Raw genomic sequence first — 22,349 nt, 5'->3', positions numbered from 1 at the left:
CTCGTTGAGGTGGGGCATGGAGATCCTCCTCTTGGCCTTCTGCACCATGTTGGCCTGGTTCCTCAGGTTGATGTGGATGATGGACGGTGCCAGCTTACAGGGCTCTCCGTCCACCTGCATGGGGATGGACTTGTAGGTGGTCAGGGTCACTTCTTTACACTGATGGAGACGCTCGCCGTGGCCGCCCACCTGCAGTGTGGCCTGGACACAAACAACCACAGGTCACCAACAGTTGGCTGCTGCCATGAGTCATATGAATCTACCGCGTGGTTTGGTGTCTTTGGTGTCATTCGTGATGTATTATGGTATTGATACACGATGGTGTGGCAGAATAAATTACATTATATTCACATATCTGGAGGTCAGAGGTCAAGGGGCCCCTTTGAAAATAGCCATGCCAGTTTTTCCTCGCCAAAATTTAGCGTAAGTTTGGAGCGTTATTTAACCTTCTTCTTGATATTAGGTTTTTTAGTTTCATATGATACCAGTATCTTCACTCTAGCTTTAAAACTGAGCCGCTACAACCTAAAAATCACAAGTTGCGTTAATGCGTTAAAGAAATTAGTGGCGTTAAAATGAATTTGCGTTAAAGGGTTATTATCAGGTTAACTTTGACAGCCCTAGTATAAATATTGTTTGTCTGAGGACCAGAGAACAACAGCCAACAAAACATCAGACAAAACATAAAAACATCAAGTAAAATCAACAAACAAGTATACGAGTCAAAAAACAGTGTGAAAATTAATTTGTGAATATTATGTTTATCAGTTGTAAGTAACTAAGTACTGATGTGGTCTGATGGAGCTAACGGCTAACATCAACTAGCTCATCCTGCTGATTTCAGCATAGATTTGTTGTTCATAATGCAGCATTATCAGGGAAAAGATAGGGTGTGTCGACAGTGAGTTTACCGCGTCCCAAACACATTTTCTATCGTCGCCGGGACACCGTTAGTGTCAAGCCCTGATGGCACCTTCGGTACGTTTTCAGAATTTGGGCATCAACTTGGTACCGAAGTATCAGTTCTCGTGAGATCCCCAGTCTGAGGAGTCCAGCTGAGAGCTCACCAAAGACGTCATGGTGAAGCCGATGACCTCGATGCAGCCGTCGTCGTGGCGCTGCGGTTCAAAGTCCTGATGTTCGCTGGGGTGACCCCACGGCACGGTGCCGGCACAGTACCTGCAGCGCACACACGCACATTACTGACTAAATACTACTGGTTTATACTGGAGGAGGTACTGACTACTACTGGTTTATACTGGAGGATGTACTGACTACTACTGGTTTATACTGGAGGAGGTACTGACTACTACTGGTTTATACTGGAGGAGGTACTGACTACTACTGGTTTATACTGAAGGAGGTACTGACTACTACTGGTTTATACTGGAGGAGGTACTGACTACTACTGGTTTATACTGGAGGAGGTACTGACTACTACGGGTTTATACTGGAGGAGGTACTGACTACTACTGGTTTATACTGGAGGAGGTACTGACTACTACTGGTTTATACTGGAGGAGGTACTGACTACTACTGGTTTATACTGGAGGAGGTACTGACTACTACTGGTTTATACTGGAGGAGGTACTGACTACTACTGGTTTATACTGGAGGAGGTACTGACTACTACTGGTTTATACTGGAGGAGGTACTAACTACTACTGGTTTATACTGGAGGAGGTACTGACTACTACTGGTCTGTACTGGTTTATTCTTGAAACATTAACATGATGTTTGAGATAACTGTTGTTACACAATGCTCTCATGCTTTAACAGACTAAAGTAAAAACAATAAACTGTGAACAAATTTGTATTTTAGCTCTGCGGCTCAGCGTAACGTTACCTGGGGATGTTGAGGAAGAGCAGACACTGTAACTTCAGGTCCTGGATTTTGGTTGTCAGGTCTGTACCGTCACACTGAGGAGGGAAACACAGACTGTACACTCAGTACTCACACAGTACACAGTCAGTGTAGCCTGCAGCAGTACTGTGCTGAGGTTGCAGGCAGGAGGACTGACAATATGTACTTTCTATTTTTATATCATTCAGAGTGCAGGTAAATATTTTATTAAATTAAATCTTAGAAAAGATATTTTCAGTAGGTGGTTGTAATTTTGCTGTGTATGTTTTGCATCTACTTTAATTCACAAGACCAGTTGACTGTTTGCACAGACCAGAAATGACCTCATGTACACTAGGCGAGATAGCTGATAACATTTGGGTAATAAAACAGCAGAAACAACCTGTTTTATTTTGATGAATGTTAATTATTCAGAAAGAAAAACTAGATATAAATAATTTTATAATGAAAAAATACACTTCAGTTATTTTGATTAAATGTTACTGCTCTTCTTGTCTTTTTTCATTCGGGGGCGATGAGAAACGCAGTCTTAATGCAATTTTTCTTGGACAGTAGTCTGTTTGTGTCAGCAGCCAAATGGGGATTAATTCGCCACTGAAAATAGTCCACAACAGATGCACAAATGATAGAAACTACAGTGACCAGCAGGGCTGTAACGTGTTTTTGGAGGAAGTGAGAACGTATTGAGAGACAACACTAACACATTGTTGGTTTTGGTCTGAAGATGGGATTTGATGATAATAAAAAAATATATATATATAGAAAAACTTATCCTTTAACCATGAGAGCAAACATCATCTCTGTTTTTGACTTATTTAACCGACTTCAACACGTGTTAGCGATACCTTTTTGTCTCTACTCACCACCACTTTGATGTGCTTGGCGAGGTCTTTCGAACTCCCGCTCAGGAAGTCTGAGAAGGCCGTCTGCAACACAACCACACAAATAAATGGACACTACAAATACATAAAAATGTATATATGTAAACACAGCAGAGCAGAGAGGACACTTACCCCTGCATAGAACATCTTATTCTTAAAGCGGCTGTTGAACTTCTCTGGGTTCGCCTCTGAAAAGACAAACAGCAGAAACATTCAACCTGTTTCTGATTTCACTTTAAAACCATCAGTGGCATTAAACACAGAGTAATAACCCACCTAATGCACTTTATCTGAATAAAACAGAGGGAGGAGAGGACACACTGTGGCTGGAGCAAACATTTACCATCCAGCGTTTGGTTTCTCAGTTTCATTATATGAGATTGTAATTTAATTAGATTCGGTTTTTATTGATCCCCGTTGGGTAATCAGGTCACTGAGCAGCAGAGAGAAGGATGTTGATAAGAATAGAACAAATATAGGAGGAGCACTAAAGATAAACATAGTGAGGATGATGCAAGACTCATTGACTGATGTCTTTATTCTGCAGGTTATAGTCTGAACAATACACATTTCAGCATGCAAAAATAAAAGCTGCTGTCCTGTGAAAATCCTGTAAATGTATTTTCATTAATCATTAAAAAAACTTATTTTAGGCGCCATGATGATAACGAAATAAATAACTGAGCCAATCACAGATTTGTAGGCTGGATTACAGACCAGGACGTGCAGAGAGAAACTAAGCTTTTAGAAATATTTTGTCTTGGTAACGTAGTTTAGTTGGTGAACTAATGTAGCTGGCGAGCTAACCTCTAACATGCTAGTGTGAGTCAGTTACAATATCTGTCTGAGCTTCTTTCTATTTTCCCTATACTGGACTGTTTCCTTACTTTTTGTCCTCAGGATTGTTCATCATTTCATTAAATAAAGAGTTTTACTGAAGACAGAATAAAAGCTCTCCAATCTAAAGAGCTGTCAGTCAGTTACTGCAGTGAGTTTATTAACAGCTGTATCAACATGATGTCCTCTTGTCTGCTGACTGCGTGTAAACCAGTTTATACTCTGACAGTGGAGCTTCAATAAAACTGATGTTAGCTTCATCCATGTTGGACTCTCTGACTCTCCATCCAATCACAGATCAGCTCTGTCTGTTTTGTTGTTGGTCAACGGTGTGAATTTTCGGATGCAGAAAAATTTAGCAAAATTGGCCCCCATTGTCTGAAAATTATTAGTAATATATAAGTGACAAATGTCTAAAAAATATCAAAAAACTGTTAACAAAATATGTAAAAAAAAAAAAAAAAAAAAGTGAAAAATGTCGTAAAAATGTCCAAAGATTATTAATAACATGTGAAAAATGTCCAAAAAATATACAGAAAATATGTGAAAAATGTTTGAAAATTATTAGTAAAATATGTGAAAAAAATACGTGAAAAATGTCCAAAAAATAAAAAAAGATTATTAGTAAACTCTGTGAAAAACAATGTGAAAAATGTCAGAAAATAAGAACACTGGACAAAGACAGCTCATCGCCCGCCATGATCCGGAAAATAATACGTCTTCGACAGCGTACATGTGCATCCAGTCTTGCCCCCCCATCTTCTTCTTCTTCCGGTGAGTTTTATGGCGTGTTGTATTAGTGCTATCTGCTGGACTGACCCTTGCCCGGTCTATTCCAGCATTGCCATGACATGTGTGAAAAGGCTCACTATGTTCCTGAATGTAGTGAATGTGTGAAAAGTGAAAATCACTAGCGGTGCCTGAAAGATTATCCCAGTAATTTACTGGGAACTCTGTGTGAAAGAGGCTTTAGTGCAGCGATACTCAACTTACGGCCCGATAGGAGAGTCGGGTGGCCCGGCGACCATTACCTTATTCACAGTGAAAATTAATTGAATGTCAATAAGGTGCAAGAGTGCATAAAAAACAATAAAAATAGATTAACAGAGCTTATTTATCAAAAACCCTGAATGTCCTCAAATCCTAGAAAGAGTTGAGTTATGGGCCTTTTAATGTTTATTCATTTGATCTGATAAATAATATTAATATTCGTTTATTAACTGGCCCCTAGCCTCCTATTGAGTATCCCTGCTTCAGTGTGTGAGTGGACTGACCTCTGGATTCATGGAAGCCCAGTGTGACGTGAGCATCGAAGCCCAGGCTGAAGTAGTTGTTGAAGACGTCAATAGGAAGCTGTGAAACAGCAGAAATCATCGTCGTCATTAAAGATGTTTGACTGAATGTGATCCCTTGTGTGAGTGACAGACCGTCTGGCTCACCTTGTCTGTCTGATGCTCGTCCCGGTCCTCCGGCCGGACCTCGGGGTTCGCCTCCACGTTCAGGTTCCATCGGTCCAGCTGGACGATGTTCCCGTCCTCCACGTGTGACAGGATCTTTGTTATCGGTTCGTCGGTGTAACCCTGAGAAAGGAAAGTTTCAATCTGCTTCTATGTGGAGTTAGCAGCAACAACACTGGAGTAGAGCTCCAGTTAAACCCCAGTAGAGCTCTAGATAAACCCCAGTAGAGCTCTAGATAAACCCCAGTAGAGCTCTAGTTAAACTTCAGTAGAGCTCTAGATAAACCCCAGTAGAGCTCCAGTTAAACTCCAGTAGAGCTCCAGTTAAACTCCAGTAGAGCTCCAGTTAAACCCCAGTAGAGCTCTAGATAAACCCCAGTAGAACTCTAGATAAACCCCAGTAGAGCTCCAGTTAAACCCCAGTAGAGCTCCAGTTAAACCCCAGTAGAGCTCTAGATAAACCCCAGTAGAGCTCCAGTTAAACCCCAGTAGAGCGCCAGTTAAACCCCAGTAGAGCTCTAGATAAACCCCAGTAGAGCTCCAGTTAAACCCCAGTAGAGCTCCAGCTAAACTCCAGTAGAGCTCCAGTTAAACCCCAGTAGAGCTCCAGTCAAACCCCAGTAGAACTCACCCCTCCCCAGTTGAGAGTCCTGGCCAGGTCGTTGCCGGTCCCCAGAGGGAGGATGCCCACCGGAGGCTGAGGATGGAGCTTCAGCTCGTCCAGCATAGACAGGATCCAGCCCACCTGAACACAGAAACATGCTGAATTCTCACAGCAGCTCTTCTTACTGCTTTAACGGATTTAACTGAACCGAACTGATTTTGGACCGGAGAAGATGAGGAGAGACAAATCTGATACCTAATTTTTCAATTTGATAATTATTTGTCTGCATTTATTGATATTCTGTTAGTAAATTTATTATTTAATAACCCAGGTTATGACGAGAATGCCTTTAATACCTTGAATTCTCAATGTTTTATTATAGTAAATTATTTTTTGGGCGCTGCTCACTGCCACAGTCATGGTGGTTTTAGTGAAAAAAGTAGATCTTTTTCAAGTTAAATAATATATATAAGTTTATTGAGTAGTTTTAAACCAAAGAATGTGTGCTACAGGAACAGTAATAACAACTGAATAAACTGTGGAGGGAAGAAAGTGAGACACAGAGTTGGATTTATAACCCACCAAGATACCCTGTATATATTCATTGTCTCCATTCTTATACATTTACATGATTATGTGGAATATTATGAAGCTGTGAAAATGTATATTGTCTTTTCAAGCTGTAATTTCAAATCTTCTCTAAATGTAAGCTGTTCATTAAGTCAGAAGTTTTCTTCCAATATGTGAGAATTTCTATCATTGCCTTCACCAAAGCGTCATGTATGGAGGACGGAACCTGCCAAAATTAAATATTAAAAATAAATAAACACACAAACAAATGACCCTGTAAATAAATATCATTAAATGTAGCAGAAATAATATTAAAAATAAATTTCGTCATTACTTAATTATATTATTAGAATAAATAAATTAATAAATACATACATTTAAAAATAAATACAAAAAATATATAAATTAATAATAAATGCTAAAATAAATACATTTAAAAATGTATAAAAACAAATACATAAAAGGGAAAATTAAACAGAAGAGTAAATAAATAAGAGAATTAATACAAAGATAAATAAATAAAGAATTAAATTAAAACAGAAATATCAATTTATGTCACATTTTAACATTTTGTCAATTACTTAAATGGATCCGTTTACTTTTAATAGAATTTTTTCAACATTTAATGACATATTTATTTATTTATTTGATTTATTTATATATTTTAGCAGGTTCCATCCTCCATAGTCATGTTTTTGGTTCGGTTTGTTTGTCTGTTTGTCAGCAGGATTACAGTAAAGCTATGGGCCTGTTTGTCATGAGACTTGGGGGAAGGGTGTAGAATCTGAATCTCCGGACGGACACACACATTATTTTTCACTTTCTTTAACATTGCAAGATATAGGGCATGTGGCCTGTGGAGGTCAGCGCTCTCCGAATGGCCTTCTAGTTTATGTATTTTTCTGTAATAAGAGAACAGGAAACAAAGTGTCTGAAGTCGAGGATGATGTATAAAGGAGGTGTTTTCAGATTAGAGATTATGATTTATCATGTCGGACCACAAGATTGTAATTATAGATCACATGAAAAAAATCTATCATCTATCACTCATGAGACAAACATCTGGACGGATGCTGCGTATTTTTTACTTTATTATAGTGGAGTCTGTGTAGTATTGTAAATTTAATTAAACTGTATGTAGCATTGTTGTGTGTGCTGTATGTGATGAATAATGTTGGACTCACCGTCCCGTCCCCACCACAGGCCAGGATCCTCAGGTTGGGCACTTTGGCGTACAGCTCCAACCTGCAGGAAACACAAAGTAAGGTATGAACATCATGTGACCTCAGAGATCCCTCCTCGCTCCCTCAAACAGAAATATGGGAATTTGGATGCGGCCCTGGGTCATTGTGACTGATCTCACCCCTCTCTGGGTCCTCCCTTCGTCAGGTCAAACACCTGCCGAGGGTTCAGGTACCACATGAAGGACTGGACGATCTTGGCTCCCTGAAAGTAAAAAACAGAAGCATTTGAGGAGAGAAATAAAGCCTGGACCATAGAAATAGAATTAGGAGTAGAACGGACATTCCCATTCAAATCCATGTTGCAGGATGGTCAGAGTAGCGGCAATTTATATGTGTACTGTTGCCAAAGCGACTTCCATATAAACTAAACAGTCTGCAAAGCACTCGCTGCTGCTTGTAAAGCGTGCTGCTGTGAGCTCACATTAATAATTGAATGAGTGTATCGTCATGTTGATCATCTTCTCTGGCAGCTGACAGACAGGGAACTTTTATGTTTTAGTGAGAAAATCTATCTGAAACTGTAAAAGTGGTGTGGACATGTTGAGTGGAAATGAAGCAGGAAGGTGACACTACCTGGTTTCCTCCACTTTTGGGATTAACAAACACCAGCAGAGGCTTCATGAGCTGAGAGGGGAGAGGCTTCACCAGGAAGGGCTTCCAGCGGCCATCCTGGAGCTGAAACACCCAGGAGACGAACACATTTACAACCTCATCACGTTACATCATCCCAACTCATTAACCTTTAGACGACATATAATCTAATTATATCACAGCCACTCCAAAGACTCAGTGTCATTTTAAAAATCCAGGTGGTTAAATTCAGAAAAACGGTAACTCTGCTGATAAAGGACGCATGATTCAAAGCAGTGAAGGTTACAGGGACAGAGCATAGCTTCTTCTGCCGACCTTACACCAAACAACCTTTCAAGCGATTTCACTGTCGCAGACATATGTCTAATGTCAGAATAAAATCAGGAGTTTTGCTAGAGTTGCGTCGTGTTCCCGTGATCTCAATCATTTAATGTAAGATGGTCAGAAAACTCAGTCCAAGCTGTCTTAAGTCAGTCTTTTTCTCGTCTTGACGTTCCGATAAAATCAAACAACTTTAATATTATCGCAAGTTCAATGACGTGAACATTGTCAACAACTAATAGGAGCAGCAAACGGAGTAGAAAGTAAACATGGAGAAACTGGTGGAGTTATGGAGAGAACAAGAGTGCCTCTTCCTCACCTCTGATCCCTTCTTGCTTGACTTGTTGCATTTCAGCGACGTCCTTTTCTTCTTTTTACTCGACTTTAAAGATGACTGCACAAAGGAAGACAAACACAATAACATCAGAGGCTGATTATCAGTGTGTGTCCGTTTATGTATTGTACAGTGGGAGGACCTGATAGCACACTGACAATGTGTGATGAACATATGTGTTCTACCTGTGTTCTGCGGACCCTGATGATCCAGGTAGGAGGGATGATGACGGCAGCGTGAGCTCCCAGAGAGCAACACTCCTCTATCTGCTGCAGCATGAAGCACGTCACCTTGTTGTGATACTGAAAGACAGACAGACAGGAAGTCACCTGGCTGTGATACTGAAACACAGACAGACAGGAAGTCACCTGACTGTGATACTGATTGTTTCCATCCACTCCTGTTGTGTGAATATTAGTATAATATATATAAACAGCTGGTCGGTGCCATTAAAGCACTGCAGAAGAAGAAGAGGAGGTGATTAATGAGCTCCAGTCGAAGCTCAAACGATAGAAAACCATTTGTGTTAGTTTCATGTATTTCAGCTCTTCACTTTAAGGGCGTTTTCAGACCTGCAGCTCATTTGTTTTGTTCTAATTCAGGACTTATTTGGTTTGCTTGTGTTCACACGGCAACATTCAAGAGCAGTCATATCGTTCTAAACAAATGCCATGCGCGAGCAAGCTGTTCTCTCATTAGTCAGAAATGTTACCGGGAACATTTGCCCCACAACCTCCTCCTTTTTCTTTTTTTTCTTCTTCACTGAGGGACTGCCTCGTCACGCTCCAGGTTTCAAAACAACTGATCCAAACGAAACACTTACCGCCTGTTTGCACCACGAGCAGCTGATGGCAACGATCTCTTTGCTGTGAAATGAAAACTTCTGTTGAAATCCCTGTTGGTGATGAGAGAAGAGGCTCTGTTAGCTCTCCGTTAGCTCTGCGTCCTCTCAGTGAAAGAGTTGTGAGTGACTGGTGGAGGCTCACCTTCCCACACTGTCGACACTTCCCAGTCTGACGCCTCCTGTGGACCCAGTGGTGTCGCACAACGTTGGACTGAAACACAACAAGTTCAAATGATTTATAAGCACAAGAGTTCAGTTCCTGTTTGATTTTCTGAATGGAAACTTTGTTCTGATCATCTTGTGGATTATAGAAGTTATTGATAATCTAACTGACAGCAGACTGACCTCTCGAACAGCTCGAGATCCTGGTTCTCTGAATGACGGCTTGCACCTGAAATTAATCTGAACAGAGAGACGACAGACTGTGAGGAGAGAAAATGTGAGAGTGAAGCTGTTAATCCAGAGATGATTTACCTTCTCTAGCTGCTCCATGCACATGGTGTGGACCGATATCTTACATCCGGCACACTTCTTCCTCGCCACAGACTTTTGCTGCAGGAAATAACAACAGATTTATTGCATTATAATACGTATTAATTACTTGGTAACAGAGGGAAGGGAAAGTCTTCAGTTCTTTAACACCATCCTACTCATATTAACAGAAAGCCCTGTCTCCTATAAAATTAAGTTCCCATACAACTAAACTGCATTCTTAATTACATTTTGAGGGAAATTTATCTTTTCCCGGATTACGATCGCAGTTTTAAACCTGTGATTAATGTTAAATTGAAACAAAAACAACAAAACAAAAACGCAACAAAACTACTTGGCTATGTTTAGTAAAACATAGGCTGTCAAAGTTAACACAATAATAACACATTAACGCAAATTTGTAACGCCACTAATTTCTTTAACGCATTAACACAATTTGTCGGCCCAGTTTTGAAGCTAGAGTGAAGATACTGGTAGCATATGAAACTATAAAACCTAATGAATCCATTGGTCATGACCATGTCATACTAGCTTGTCATGAAGGAGGTTTAATAATGCTCCAAACTTAACAGTAAATTTTGGCGAGGAAAAACTGGCATGGCCATTTTCAAAGGGGTCCCTTGACCTCTGACCTCAAGATATGTGAATGAAAATGGGTTCTATGGGTACCCACGAGTCATCCCTTTACAGACATGCCCACTTTATGATTTAACTGTGATTAACTATGGACAAAAACACAATTAATCACGATTAAATATTTGAATCGACTGACAGCCCTAGTAAAACATCCTGGTGTGTACTTAAGACCTTTGTGTATGTAAAATAATAACAGAGTGAAATAAACCTGAATTTCCCCTAAAGGGATTAATAGCATGCCTTCTTATTCTTCTTTTTTTCTAATTCCACTACTGCTTTTTAACAAAGTGAAACATAATGTTCACCCCGATAACGTGCGTACAGTCCCTCATTACTCTAGCAGGGCTACAGCTACGTTTCATTAGCAGGCAGTACAGTGTTTGTGACCAAAGGGGGTGCTGTGACTCACCAGAGATTTAGCGATGCAGTACTGCTCTCCAACATAACAGAAGTCTCCAGAGCCACTGGTCTCAAACCAGATGTGGTCCCCGAACTGGGCGTTGTCCTGCGACGGATAACAAACATCTGTACAGCAACAATCTGACCATTTAAACATAATATAAAGATAAAATATAAACATGACATTTAAATATCAATGTAAAGGTCTTAACAAGTCATGTTCGCTTTTAAAGGGAACACCAGTTGTATCAAAGGTCCATATTATTCAGACAGTTTGAGTTCACGTTACTGGAATTACCTGCAGTTAATTGCCTTGTATTCTTTATCTATGATGCTAAAAAGATGAGAAAGAAATACAGCTCCCTCATTGATTGGGCGGCTGTGGCTCAGAGGGTAGAGCAGGTCGTCCACCAATCGTAAGATCGGTGGTTCGATCCCCAGTTGCTCCGGTCACATGTCGATATGTCCTTGAGCAAGACACTTAACCCTAAATTGCTCCCGAAGGCATAGGCATTGGTGTGTGAATGAGTATTTAGATTAGATCCTGATGGGCAGGTTGGCAACTTGCATGGCAGCGTCTGCCATCAGTGTATGAATGTATGGGTGAATGCTGACATGTAGTGTAAAATGCTTTGAGTGGTCGGAAGACTAGAAAAACGCTATATAAATAATATATAAATGTAAGTCCATTTACCATTTGATTGAATGCTGCTGAATGTTGATTGGCTGCTTCAGTAACTGGTGCGATTGATAACAAAAGATGAGACTCACGCTCCAGTCGACGGTGCTGTTGGGTTCCTGCAGCGGGTCGGTCTGTCCGGACGTCGACACGTTGGGCTGAGTCGCCACGTGCTCCTGCAGACCTGACTTCGCAATGGCTTTCCTGAAACCACAAGAGGACAGACAGAGGACCTTTTAAGGAAACAGACTTCAGATCAGTTTGTATGTATTATTAGTTGGGCAGTTTGTCAGGTTAATGTTTTCCCTTGTAGTCACTTCTGTAAATGATGGTTCATTCCCACACAGCTGCAGGGAACATTGGAGTTCCTGCTGCACACAACATCTAGAGAAATTATTCTTATTTCACCTAAAACAACAAGTTTTATGGAGCAAACTAAATGTTCTTTGAGTTCCCTCAAGAGCAAAAATAATGCATCATATGGCTTCTTCTACTAGTTTAATTATTATATCGAATAAGCAGCACTGTAGAATGATTTGGTTTAAACCTCAGTTAGTTTAGATGACTTCAACCATTAATGATGTTGTTGTTATGGTTACCTGCAGCCTGATATAAATTAAACCCTGATTTAGTGACGTTGAATCTGGTTTTATTCAATCAGCAGCAGATACTCTCTGTTTTTCATACTATATGACCTCCCTGTTTGTGCTCTCATCTCAAGTTATTTGCATTTTTAAGACACAGTGTCCTGTACGCTTCCTGCTCTCTCACACACATTCATGAACCTTAGCAACAGAGCTCCTCTACTGATCAGTGATCAGTCATGTCATTGTTAGCTGGAGCTGCTAATGAGCTTCAGCTCCATGGAGGATGTTTGTGTCTGACAATCATCTTAATCTTTTCATGCTTCCTACATGCTGCAGGACGTGTCGTCTGAATCTGAAGGTCACAAACTGTCCCTACACGCACAAAATCACCTTTTTAAGACCTTCAATCCACCAAAGACATCCAACAGAAATAAACTAGATGAATACCCAGGTAGGAGGAGAATTAGCTGATTTAGGTGTGAGGCTGATACAAGTTTAAATTTGACATAGTTACAACTGAACCTCTAGTACTTCAAAATAGGTTGTGACCTGCTGTCAGCAGAGAAGAGAGAACATTACAACAACTTGTTGCACCTTGCACAGCAACCCGTTTCACCTGTCAGATGAGCTTAGTCCCCTTATTCAATACATTTACATTAACTCTTGTTACTGTAACAAAGTCATTTTTCGTGTACTTGTACTTTAAAAAAAAAAAAAATCCATTTCCCTCATTGATTGAATCATTTGATGCTGAATGTTGATTGGCTGCTTCAGTAGCTTGTGCATTTGTTAACAAAAGAGGGTCATGTCTAGAAGGTAACCCGCAAGTTGCGAAATCTGATCTGCAAAATCTCTCTCGAGACAAAATATCCTAACCTTAACTATTCAAGATCAATGTCTAACCTTAACCATCTCGCAAGAGTTTCCCCAACTCGCGGGTTCCCTTCTAGACACGACCATTGCTAGGCAACAGCTTGGGTCCATGTGTACTTCCTGTCAGCTGATGTCTTTCACATACACTGTAACAGGATATAAACTGGGACACATTTGGAACGTTTATAACTGTGAAACGGTCGATACGTTGACATTTAATGGAATTTATTTTTTATTTCCCTTTTAAAAATTGAGGTACATTTTGTGCAACCTATTTTTTTACTTTTATTTAAGTACTCTCTTTTCACCTCTGATTAACACCACCTGTGATATTACTTTTATCACTGCACCAGTACATTCACTGTGCTTATATATTATGTTATATTGTGGATTTCACAGGTTTGCAGTTTGTATTCTGACCAAAACTTTATATTTTAGGAGAAGAGAGTAATGTGTTTCCCACAATAACAGACAACAGTAATGATTGGACCACAATTTATTGTCAGGATCTGGAAGTCGACCTGGTTGCCTCCTTTTAAGGATTTTGCGAGTCAGGAAAGAATGCCATATAGGATGTTTAACAACACCGGAAAATATGTCCTTATGTGGGACATTAATACTTCTTTTATAAAGTGAAAGGATGAGGTGGACACACACTGACATCGATTTCCAGGCGGGTTTGTTAGGAATAACTGCAGCTAGCGATTACTCTGTCAGTATTGTATCAAAATAGACTTGAATCTGTTCTTTAAAATACTTTTTAGCCATCATGTGACGTGTAGCTCATTGAGGTTTGTTATTAGTGAAATAATTCTGCAGCCATACAGCCAGAACACACAGTTTCTTTCAGTAACGTTATAAGCTCAGCTAAAAGCCGTCATGTTGGAGATCAGAACTACATACAGCAGGAAGCCACTCCAGTTCTCCAGGTGGGAGTCGTAGCCGTGGGCTCCCAGCGGGCTGAGGGCCCCGGGGCCCCTGTAGAAGGCCGGGTGGTTGAGGTAGTAGACCGAACTCCTGCGGCTGGGCAGCGGGGGGCCTCTTCCTGGCCAGGGGCTCCCAGCCTTGGAGATGGTGGAGATCCTTCTCCTCTTCCTCTGGCTGGAGGCACGGCGGCGGCTGTAGGGAGCAGAGTCTGCTGCAAACACCTGGGAGGAGTTCCTCCGGAGGCAGCGAGGGGCCCTGATGAGGGGCCGCGACGTTGGCGGAGGATGGGGAGTTTCTCTCATCACCTCCAGGGCGGAGGAGGTGGGGGTGGAGGAGGAGGAGAAGCGCTGATCAGCAGACCAGGGAGTGTCGTCGTCCTCCTCCTCGGCCAGCTGCTCCGCCTCAGACAGCTGGCTGGCTTCTGATTGGCTGTCGTTGGCGGTGGAGTAATCGCTGTTGTCATCGTCTCCGTCTGAGTGGAGGCTGCTGGAGCGTGAAAACATCCTCCGGTTGTTGGCCCCGCCCCTCACCTCCACCTGCTGTTCCCCGGCAGGTAGCCCCGCCCCCTCCTCCTCCTCCTCAGCCATCTGGATGAGACTGGCGAGCAGCATGGACGGGCCAAGTAGGTGGGTGTCGATGGTCCGCAGCTTCCCTAGCTTCCTCCTGCACACGGCGAACCTTGGGTTGAGGCTTGGGGTGGTGGTACTGGAGCGCCTGCGAACGTGTCCCGCCCACCTGTTGTCTCTGGCTGACTTTGCCAGACGCCCCCCTCCTGCACACAGCAGCGCCCCCTGCAGCTGGACGCTGGGGCGCCGCCGCTGGCTCAGGGTGGAGGACGGCAGCCCGACGTTGGACCTCCGGCGGGCCTTGCTAGTCGGGACCGCCACGCTGGGCCTCCGCTGGCGGCAGGATGTGGCCTCCGCACCCGCCTGCAGAGCAGCTTCCTTCCTCTTAAAGTGACGGCGGAAAAAAGTGTCCATGTTGGACGGAGAGATGCGGCAGACTTCTGAAATGCTCCTCTCTGGCTGTTGGGTGCAAAAAGTAGTTAGCCTGGAGTGCAGAGCGATTCAAACCAGAGGCTGATACTGATGCTGGATATTAGATCAAAGAAACTACAGAAAGCTACAGTTTAGTTCAACCATCAAAAACTAAAATCAGTTTTCAGACTTATAGAGAGCCGAAGTAAAACTGTGACTTCCAGAACATACAGTAGTTGCATAAACTTAGTTTAAGACTGGTCTTGGCCCTAGATTGTCAGGTTAGACTAGTCTAATTAAGCCTGTCTGTTGCATAAATATTAAGAAGTTAGCCGCCTCTCACCCTGGCTAAGCCTGAAGTAAGAGCTTTGTTGCTATGGCAACAATCTGTTAGAAGCTCAGTCAGCTAACTATTTCAACTGTGTATTCATTACTTCTAGCTATTTTTTAGCAGAGCTCACACAGTGATCAGTGTTTAATCCCGACGGTTTCAGTTTCTAATATCGGCTGCTGCAGTGGAGCTGATTTATTTTAGGAACACGCTTCATGTTTTCAGAAAGGCTGATTAAAATGAGGGATTGTATTGAGGCTAGGCCGGAAGTGACGCCATGACTTCAGCTCTCTATAAAACTACTGGACCACCTCACTCTCTGAATGTGATTCACTGCTGTTATAAAGCGTTTACAATCTATGCCCCTTCTTAGAGAAGGACCTATATTATACTGTGGTCTACATTTAATCTGTATCTGACTAAATACAACAAAGTAAATGACCTGATAAAAGAGCTAATCCGAGCTTCATTTCCATGTACCTAGTATCTACAGAGCACTGTGTCAGCGCTACACAAACAATAGCTACACATATTTATCATTCTGCTCTATACTAAGATCGCCTTCTTTCACCTACGCAACATTGCTAAAATCAGGTCTTATTTATCCATGGCTGATGCAGAGATCATAATCAACGCCTTTGTATCATCCAGACTGGATTATTGTAATGTTTTGCTATCAGGTCTGCCTCATTCTAGTACCAGAAGCCTTCAAATGGTACAAAATGCTGCAGCAAGAATCTTAACTAAAACTAGAAAATTTGACCATATTACACCATTTTTAGCTTCATTACACGCTCCTGATCCACGACAGATCAGACTCTAAAATGCTTCTGATGACCTATAATATTGTAAATGAGCATGCTCCTTCCTACTTGACTGATCTCCTTAAACCGTATACTCCGATCAGGACTCTCGGCTCTCAGAATACAGGACTCCTGTCTGTTCCCATAGTTAAAAAGAAGTGTCTTATTGAGTGTCTCATCGAGTCCCCTTCCTCTGGAATAACCTCCCTATGGACATCAGACAGTCTCATTCTGTGGAGGCCTTTAAATCCAAACTCAAAACCTCCAGTCTGTTCCTTCCTCTGGAATGACCTCCCTATGGACATCAGACAGTCTGAGTCTGTGGAGGCCTTTAAATCCAAACTCAAAACCTCCAGTCTGTCCCTTCCTCTGGAATAACCTCCCTATGGACATCAGACAGTCTGATTCTTTGGAGGCTTTTAAATCCAAACTCAAAACCTCCAGTCTGTCCCTTCCTCTGGAATAACCTCCCTATGGACATCAGACAGTCTGATTCTTTGGAGGCTTTTAAATCCAAACTCAAAACCTCCAGTCTGTCCCTTCCTCTGGAATAACCTCCCTATGGACATCAGACAGTCTGATTCTTTGGAGGCCTTTAAATCCAAACTCAAAACCTCCAGTCTGTCCCTTCCTCTGGAATAACCTCCCTATGGACATCAGACAGTCTCATTCTCTGGAGGCATTTAAATCCAAACTCAAAACCCATCTTTTTGCCCTATCTTTCAATTTGTTAGTTATTCTTTTATTATTCGGCCAGTGGGTTGGTCTCGGTCTCAATGTATAATTTAAGCCTAGCAGTCCTGTTGACGAGAATAATATTAACTTCAAGCTACTGTCTCTCAATAACCCTCTGTTGTTTGTGAAAAAATGCCCTGGCTGCAGCGACGTTGCCCTTGCAAAATAGATAGCACAGATAGCGGAAGGGGAGAAGAATGCCGGCTGAAATAGGCGGCCAATGGCAGACGTAAGTTATACCCATAGTCCTCCCAACACGTTCTCATCCCAACTTGTCACATACCGACGCTCCAGTGAGTCAGACTAGGTTTTTCATAAATATATTGTTATGATATATTGGGTGAACGATACTGCAAGGTTCAAAGAAAATATCATGAAGTTGCTAATTTCCAGGATGAACTTGAACACATCAATCACAAATATTGACGACCATTATTCTGCTTTAGGAGTCGATGTTAAAGAAAGACAAACAGGTCTTCTGATTTGATTCCTCGTTGACTCTGAAAAGAATCACCATACAGGAACATGAATTATAAATCACTCAGAGGAAGTGTGTGTGTGTGTGTGGGGGGGGGGGGGGGGGGGGGGGGGCAGCATGTCAACAGGAAGGAACAGTAATTAAGGCCACGGCTACCTGCTGGCTTCTCGCCCTCCAAACAACAACATTACACCAGCAATTAGTCTGTGACGACCACCAACAGCACAAAGTCTCATCTCCAGCTGCAGCCAACAGTCAGACTCACTTTAAGACATAAAACAGAAAAGCTGACGTCCTCTCAGGAAAGTGACTTTAAATAGTCAACAAAACCCACATGACGCTGAGTTTACACTATTCTAATAATACAGTGAAACTATAAAACACGTAATAATGCAGCTGTGTTTTGCATGCTGTCCTTTTTTCTTTTTAATTTTGCTCTGCGTGCTTTGAAATTATCTCAATAACTGTGTAATATGAATCGTATATTCTGCAACATCTGTCCAGGACTAATTGCTTATTAATGTGCTCCATCCCTGTTAGTTAAATAAACCAATAGATAAAATAGAGTTGGTGTGTTTAGCCTGATCCCTGGCTCTAATGACAGCAGCTTATCTGCAGGACGTGACGTGATGAGGAGGAAACTCAGCTGCAGTTCAGTGACACACTCACTCTCTCTGCAGGGAAACCTCTCTATTTATAGCACTTCCTCCTCACTTTCACCATGCAGTCTCACCTGTTACCTGTTACCTGTTACCTGTCTGAGCAGCAGCCAGTCAGCCAGTCACAGGGATCAGGTTACTCTTGGATCAGTTCACCACCAGGTGACCTGATGACGCTAAGCAGCCCGTCGACAACAAGTCCTCAAACACAAGTTACAGTAGCAGTCCCCTTAACCTAACTAAGTGGTTTTCTTGCCTAAACCTAACTGTAGACTTTTACGTGGCGTACAAATGAGATGCAAAAAGGCTAAAATACCAAGTCATGACACGCAAAATGTCCGTGTAATGTTGTGGTATTTATACGCCTTCCTGTGAGACCGGGTGATATAGTATGTTATCTGAATATTTTACTCTAAAAAAACAGTCCAAGAGCACAGAAACTGTATGTATGTGTCTCTTTTATTCTCAAGTGTAATTTATAGTTTTGTTATATTTGCATTTTATAGCGTACAAGCTGTTTTCTGGTCTTTATTGTACTGTATATATTCTGCTTTTAAAAACAAAGTAAACTTTAGTTCCCAGCAGAGCAGCTCTGCTTCTTATCGCTCTCCTTCAGCATGAAACAGAACAACGCTATCAGACAGGCTGCTCACTGATTATGATGCTGTTGTTGGTTTGACAAACAGCAGCAGATGGACTTTTCAGAGAGCTGTAATAAACATGTGGACACACAGAGAGAACTAATGAGTGATGCCGTTTATCAAACACACCTCAGCCTGAATAAATGAGAAACTATCCTGACACACTGAGGTGTTTGCTTGAAAAATGACGAACAAATCATTTTATGATTATTTTAAACATCAAACATGATTTGATTATTATTAAACCTCGATACAGAACTTTTACTGGTATCGATCAAAACACATTATTTGTAAATCACTAGTTTCCACATTTAGAGAAAAATGTTACAGAACTCCCAGAAAACAATCATTGTTTTTTTTTTGTTATGTGCAAATTAAAAATGTGAATAAAAGCACACTTCATGTTAACGGAGCTGCTGAATAAATAAAGGTTCTCTGGTCAGATTTCTAATCTTGTTTACAGGTTTTTCAATCAAATGATTTGATTTGATTTTGTGTTAAAACATCCAACACGTGTGTCCACATATTCACCAAGAAAACTACCAAACAGCAGCACAGATTCAGCATAAAACATGAACATAGAGACACAAAAACTAACTATAATAACTAAGTGTTGTGCGTGAAACTGAAGGAAAATTTCTGATTTGAAACAATATTTTGCGAATTTTTTGACCATTTTATTAAAGTAAATTTCTTGTACTATTGATGGGCTTTAGACAACAATGTTTGCTTTTTTTAGTTAATGTAAAAAAAGAGTTTGTGCAGAAGAAAAACATGTTGTTAAAGAAAAGAATGTTTTTTAAAGAATCAAGTATCGGCAGCTTCAGTAGATTATCAGCCAGCTCTAAATATATAAACAGCTTCTAAACAGAAAAAAACACCAACAACACACAGAAGATCATAAATCAACCTGTGGCTGTTAAATAAGGTCAGTCAGTCAATGATACAGCAGCCAGGTCAACACAGAGAGAGAGAGACTATATATCTCTATATAATCTATAATCTATATATATATAATCTATATGTATCTGAGATGGTCCAGTAGAATAAAACAATAGAATTGAAACAATCCAGGAAGAAATAACTAAAGAAATCACAGAAAACAGTTTAGTTTTATACAACCTGAGAGGAAACGTTCAGTCAGCCGAGGATGAAGAGAAACAACAGAGAGAGAGAGAAAGAGACACAGAGAGAGAGAGAGAGAGACACAGAGAGAGAGAGAGAGAGACACAGAGAGAGAGAGAGAGAGAGAGACACACAGAGAGAGAGAGAGAGAGAGAGAGAGAGAGAGAGAGAGAGAGAGAGAGAGAGAGAGAGAGAGAGAGAGAGAGAGAGAGAGAGAGAGAGACTCTAAGCTGCTGTTTAAAATAAACACCCATGAAGCTGCACTGAGATCAGATTTAGCTGCTGTGTGTTTCGGTTCATCATGAAGTGAACGGCTGATTCAGGACCAGCTCATCTACAGAGCTGACCCGGGACCAGCTCGTCTACAGAGCTGACCCGGGACCAGCTCGTCTAGAGTCCTGACCCGGGACCAGCTCGTCTACGGAGCTGACCCAGGACCAGCTCATCTACAGTCCTGACCCGGGACCAGCTCATCTACAGTCCTGACCCGGGACCAGCTCATCTACAGTCCTGACCCGGGACCAGCTCATCTACAGTCCTGACCCAGGAACAGCTCGTCTACAGTCCTGACCCAGGACCGGCTCATCTACAGTCCTGACCCAGGACCAGCTCATCTACAGTCCTGACCCGGGACCAGCTCATCTACAGTCCTGACCCAGGAACAGCTCGTCTACAGTCCTGACCCAGGACCGGCTCATCTACAGTCCTGACCCAGGACCAGCTCATCTACAGTCCTGACCCAGGACCAGCTCATCTACAGTCCTGACCCAGGACCAGCTCATCTACAGTCCTGACCCAGGACCGGCTCATCTACAGTCCTGACCCAGGACCGGCTCGTCTACAGAGCTAACCCTGGACCAGCTCGTCTACGGTCCTTTTGTAATGGCTCACTTCAATGCCGGTTGACCGGAGATGAATGGAGCCGCCGGCCCACTCCAACATCCCAGAATACTCCTTCATTACCACTTCAAGGCTCCGGCGCTGCTGCTGCATTATGGATCGGGTTAGACCAGAAATCAGAGGACAGGAAGAGAGGCTGCATTTTAATATGTTCAAACATGATGTTCCTGATGTTGCACCGCCACAGTTCAACTAAATGAGACGCGTGTTGATAACGTGACTAATTAGCGAGGAACCTAATCCTGTTGGTTGCTATGGAGAGAGGCGCATGGCAACCAGACCCACGTCTCCTTCAGCGTCACATGATTTCTTATTTTTGTCAAATATTTTAAAGATCAGGATGAAAATAAATAATCATCTTTGTGATGAACTTCAAACAGCAAACCTTTATTCAACCAGGAAGGCCTCATTGATATCAAAGACTATTTTCATGATCGATTAATCTGTTGATTATTTTCTCTATTTAATTATTAAAAAGAAACAGATTCAGAAAATATAGAAGACTGCCCGTCACAGTTTCCTAAAGCAGAAGACATCATCTGATCAACAAAGATATTCAGTTTGCTGACTTGTAAGACAAAGAAAAGCTGATGATTTAAACGATTAATTGATTATGAAAATAATTGCCTTAGATCAACAAATAATTTAATAGACTAATAATTTCAGCTGTAAAAATTTCCTTTCAAGAGTTTCCTGGCCGAGATATAGATAACACCACAAAAAATAAAACAAAAACACACATATTACAACACACAGATTAATCAATAATGGAAATTATTGTTTGTTGCAGCGCCGGAGACGTTCACACATCTTTCTTGACTACACATCCACAGATAAGGTGGTTATACACTTAAATAAACAATTAAATAAAAGACTTAAACATGTATTTATAGTGTTAAAACTGGGGCCTGATTGGTTGACAGCTCAGCTCTTCTTTTCATAAAATTCCCATAATGCACCTGGATAGTGTCCCTGCCTGTCACACAGCTCCAGCTTGTAATGCAGACTGTATGTAGACTTCTATAGTCTCCACCCTGATGACATCACTATGACGTCATCAGGGTTATTCTATCCTCCAGAGCCACAGATGACATCATACACAGGAGGAGGAGGAACAAACATGGCGCACCCCTTTAAGAGACATTTTTCACTTTCTGTGACACGTCCTCTTCAACATGAGGAGTTCTTCTTCTTCTGTGGTTGTGGACGTCGCCACTCCCTCGGCGGTACTTTTAAATGAGGTGACAGATTACCTGCAAGAGGTTTAAAAGATCAGCAGCTCCTGTCCTGATTGGCCACCGTGTGACATCACTGACCTGCTCAGGCTATTTAAAACCAGCTGCACCGCACACACAGTAACCAAGTACACACACTCTACTACTGTAATCATGTACTTGTAGTATTTCCATTTAATGTTGCTTTATACTTTTACTCCACTACATCTCAGAGGGAAATATTGTATGTTTTACTGCACTACATTTATCTGACAGCTTTAATTACTGTACAGAGTAGAATTTTACATAAAAAACATTTCACCAAAAAAAATACTGTAAAATAAAA

The 22,349-nt window shown here is 41.6% G+C and overlaps 1 protein-coding gene and 1 long non-coding RNA gene across 7 annotated transcripts in view; one reads left to right on the top strand and one right to left on the bottom strand.

Annotated features, from left to right (window-relative positions):
* Window positions 1-22,349, bottom strand: part of LOC141766480 (diacylglycerol kinase zeta-like) — a 53,005-nt gene that overhangs the window by 15,703 nt on the left and 14,953 nt on the right. For 2 of the 6 annotated variants that reach the window (XM_074633375.1, XM_074633376.1), the window contains exons 1-20: window positions 20,781-20,897; window positions 14,117-15,165; window positions 11,846-11,957; window positions 11,085-11,180; window positions 9,893-10,099; window positions 9,690-9,758; window positions 9,527-9,598; window positions 8,889-9,005; window positions 8,689-8,763; window positions 8,031-8,132; window positions 7,577-7,659; window positions 7,398-7,458; window positions 5,671-5,784; window positions 5,022-5,162; window positions 4,857-4,935; window positions 2,878-2,933; window positions 2,728-2,790; window positions 1,847-1,920; window positions 1,068-1,179; window positions 2-201 (exon numbers count right to left, since the gene is read on the bottom strand). In XM_074633375.1, the coding sequence (XP_074489476.1) occupies window positions 2-201; window positions 1,068-1,179; window positions 1,847-1,920; window positions 2,728-2,790; window positions 2,878-2,933; window positions 4,857-4,935; window positions 5,022-5,162; window positions 5,671-5,784; window positions 7,398-7,458; window positions 7,577-7,659; window positions 8,031-8,132; window positions 8,689-8,763; window positions 8,889-9,005; window positions 9,527-9,598; window positions 9,690-9,758; window positions 9,893-10,099; window positions 11,085-11,180; window positions 11,846-11,957; window positions 14,117-15,165; window positions 20,781-20,882 (2,984 nt within the window). In that variant the 5' untranslated portion in view covers window positions 20,883-20,897. Of the gene's footprint in view, window position 1; window positions 202-1,067; window positions 1,180-1,846; window positions 1,921-2,727; window positions 2,791-2,877; window positions 2,934-4,856; window positions 4,936-5,021; window positions 5,163-5,670; window positions 5,785-7,397; window positions 7,459-7,576; window positions 7,660-8,030; window positions 8,133-8,688; window positions 8,764-8,888; window positions 9,006-9,526; window positions 9,599-9,689; window positions 9,759-9,892; window positions 10,100-11,084; window positions 11,181-11,845; window positions 11,958-14,116; window positions 15,166-20,780; window positions 20,898-22,349 lie in introns of those variants that run through there. The other 4 variants (XM_074633378.1, XM_074633381.1, XM_074633379.1 and 1 more) reach the window with 4 other exon arrangements.
* Window positions 1,915-6,683, top strand: LOC141766512 (uncharacterized). The gene is made up of 2 exons (XR_012593646.1): window positions 1,915-2,059; window positions 4,814-6,683. It is a non-coding gene; the product is annotated as an uncharacterized LOC141766512 (long non-coding RNA).

The sequence above is a fragment of the Sebastes fasciatus genome, chromosome 4 (assembly GCF_043250625.1).
Source record: "Sebastes fasciatus isolate fSebFas1 chromosome 4, fSebFas1.pri, whole genome shotgun sequence".
Lineage (NCBI taxonomy): Eukaryota > Metazoa > Chordata > Actinopteri > Perciformes > Sebastidae > Sebastes > Sebastes fasciatus.
The sequence above is the reverse complement of the archived record's forward strand: the minus strand, read 5'-3'. Positions and strand labels throughout refer to the sequence as shown.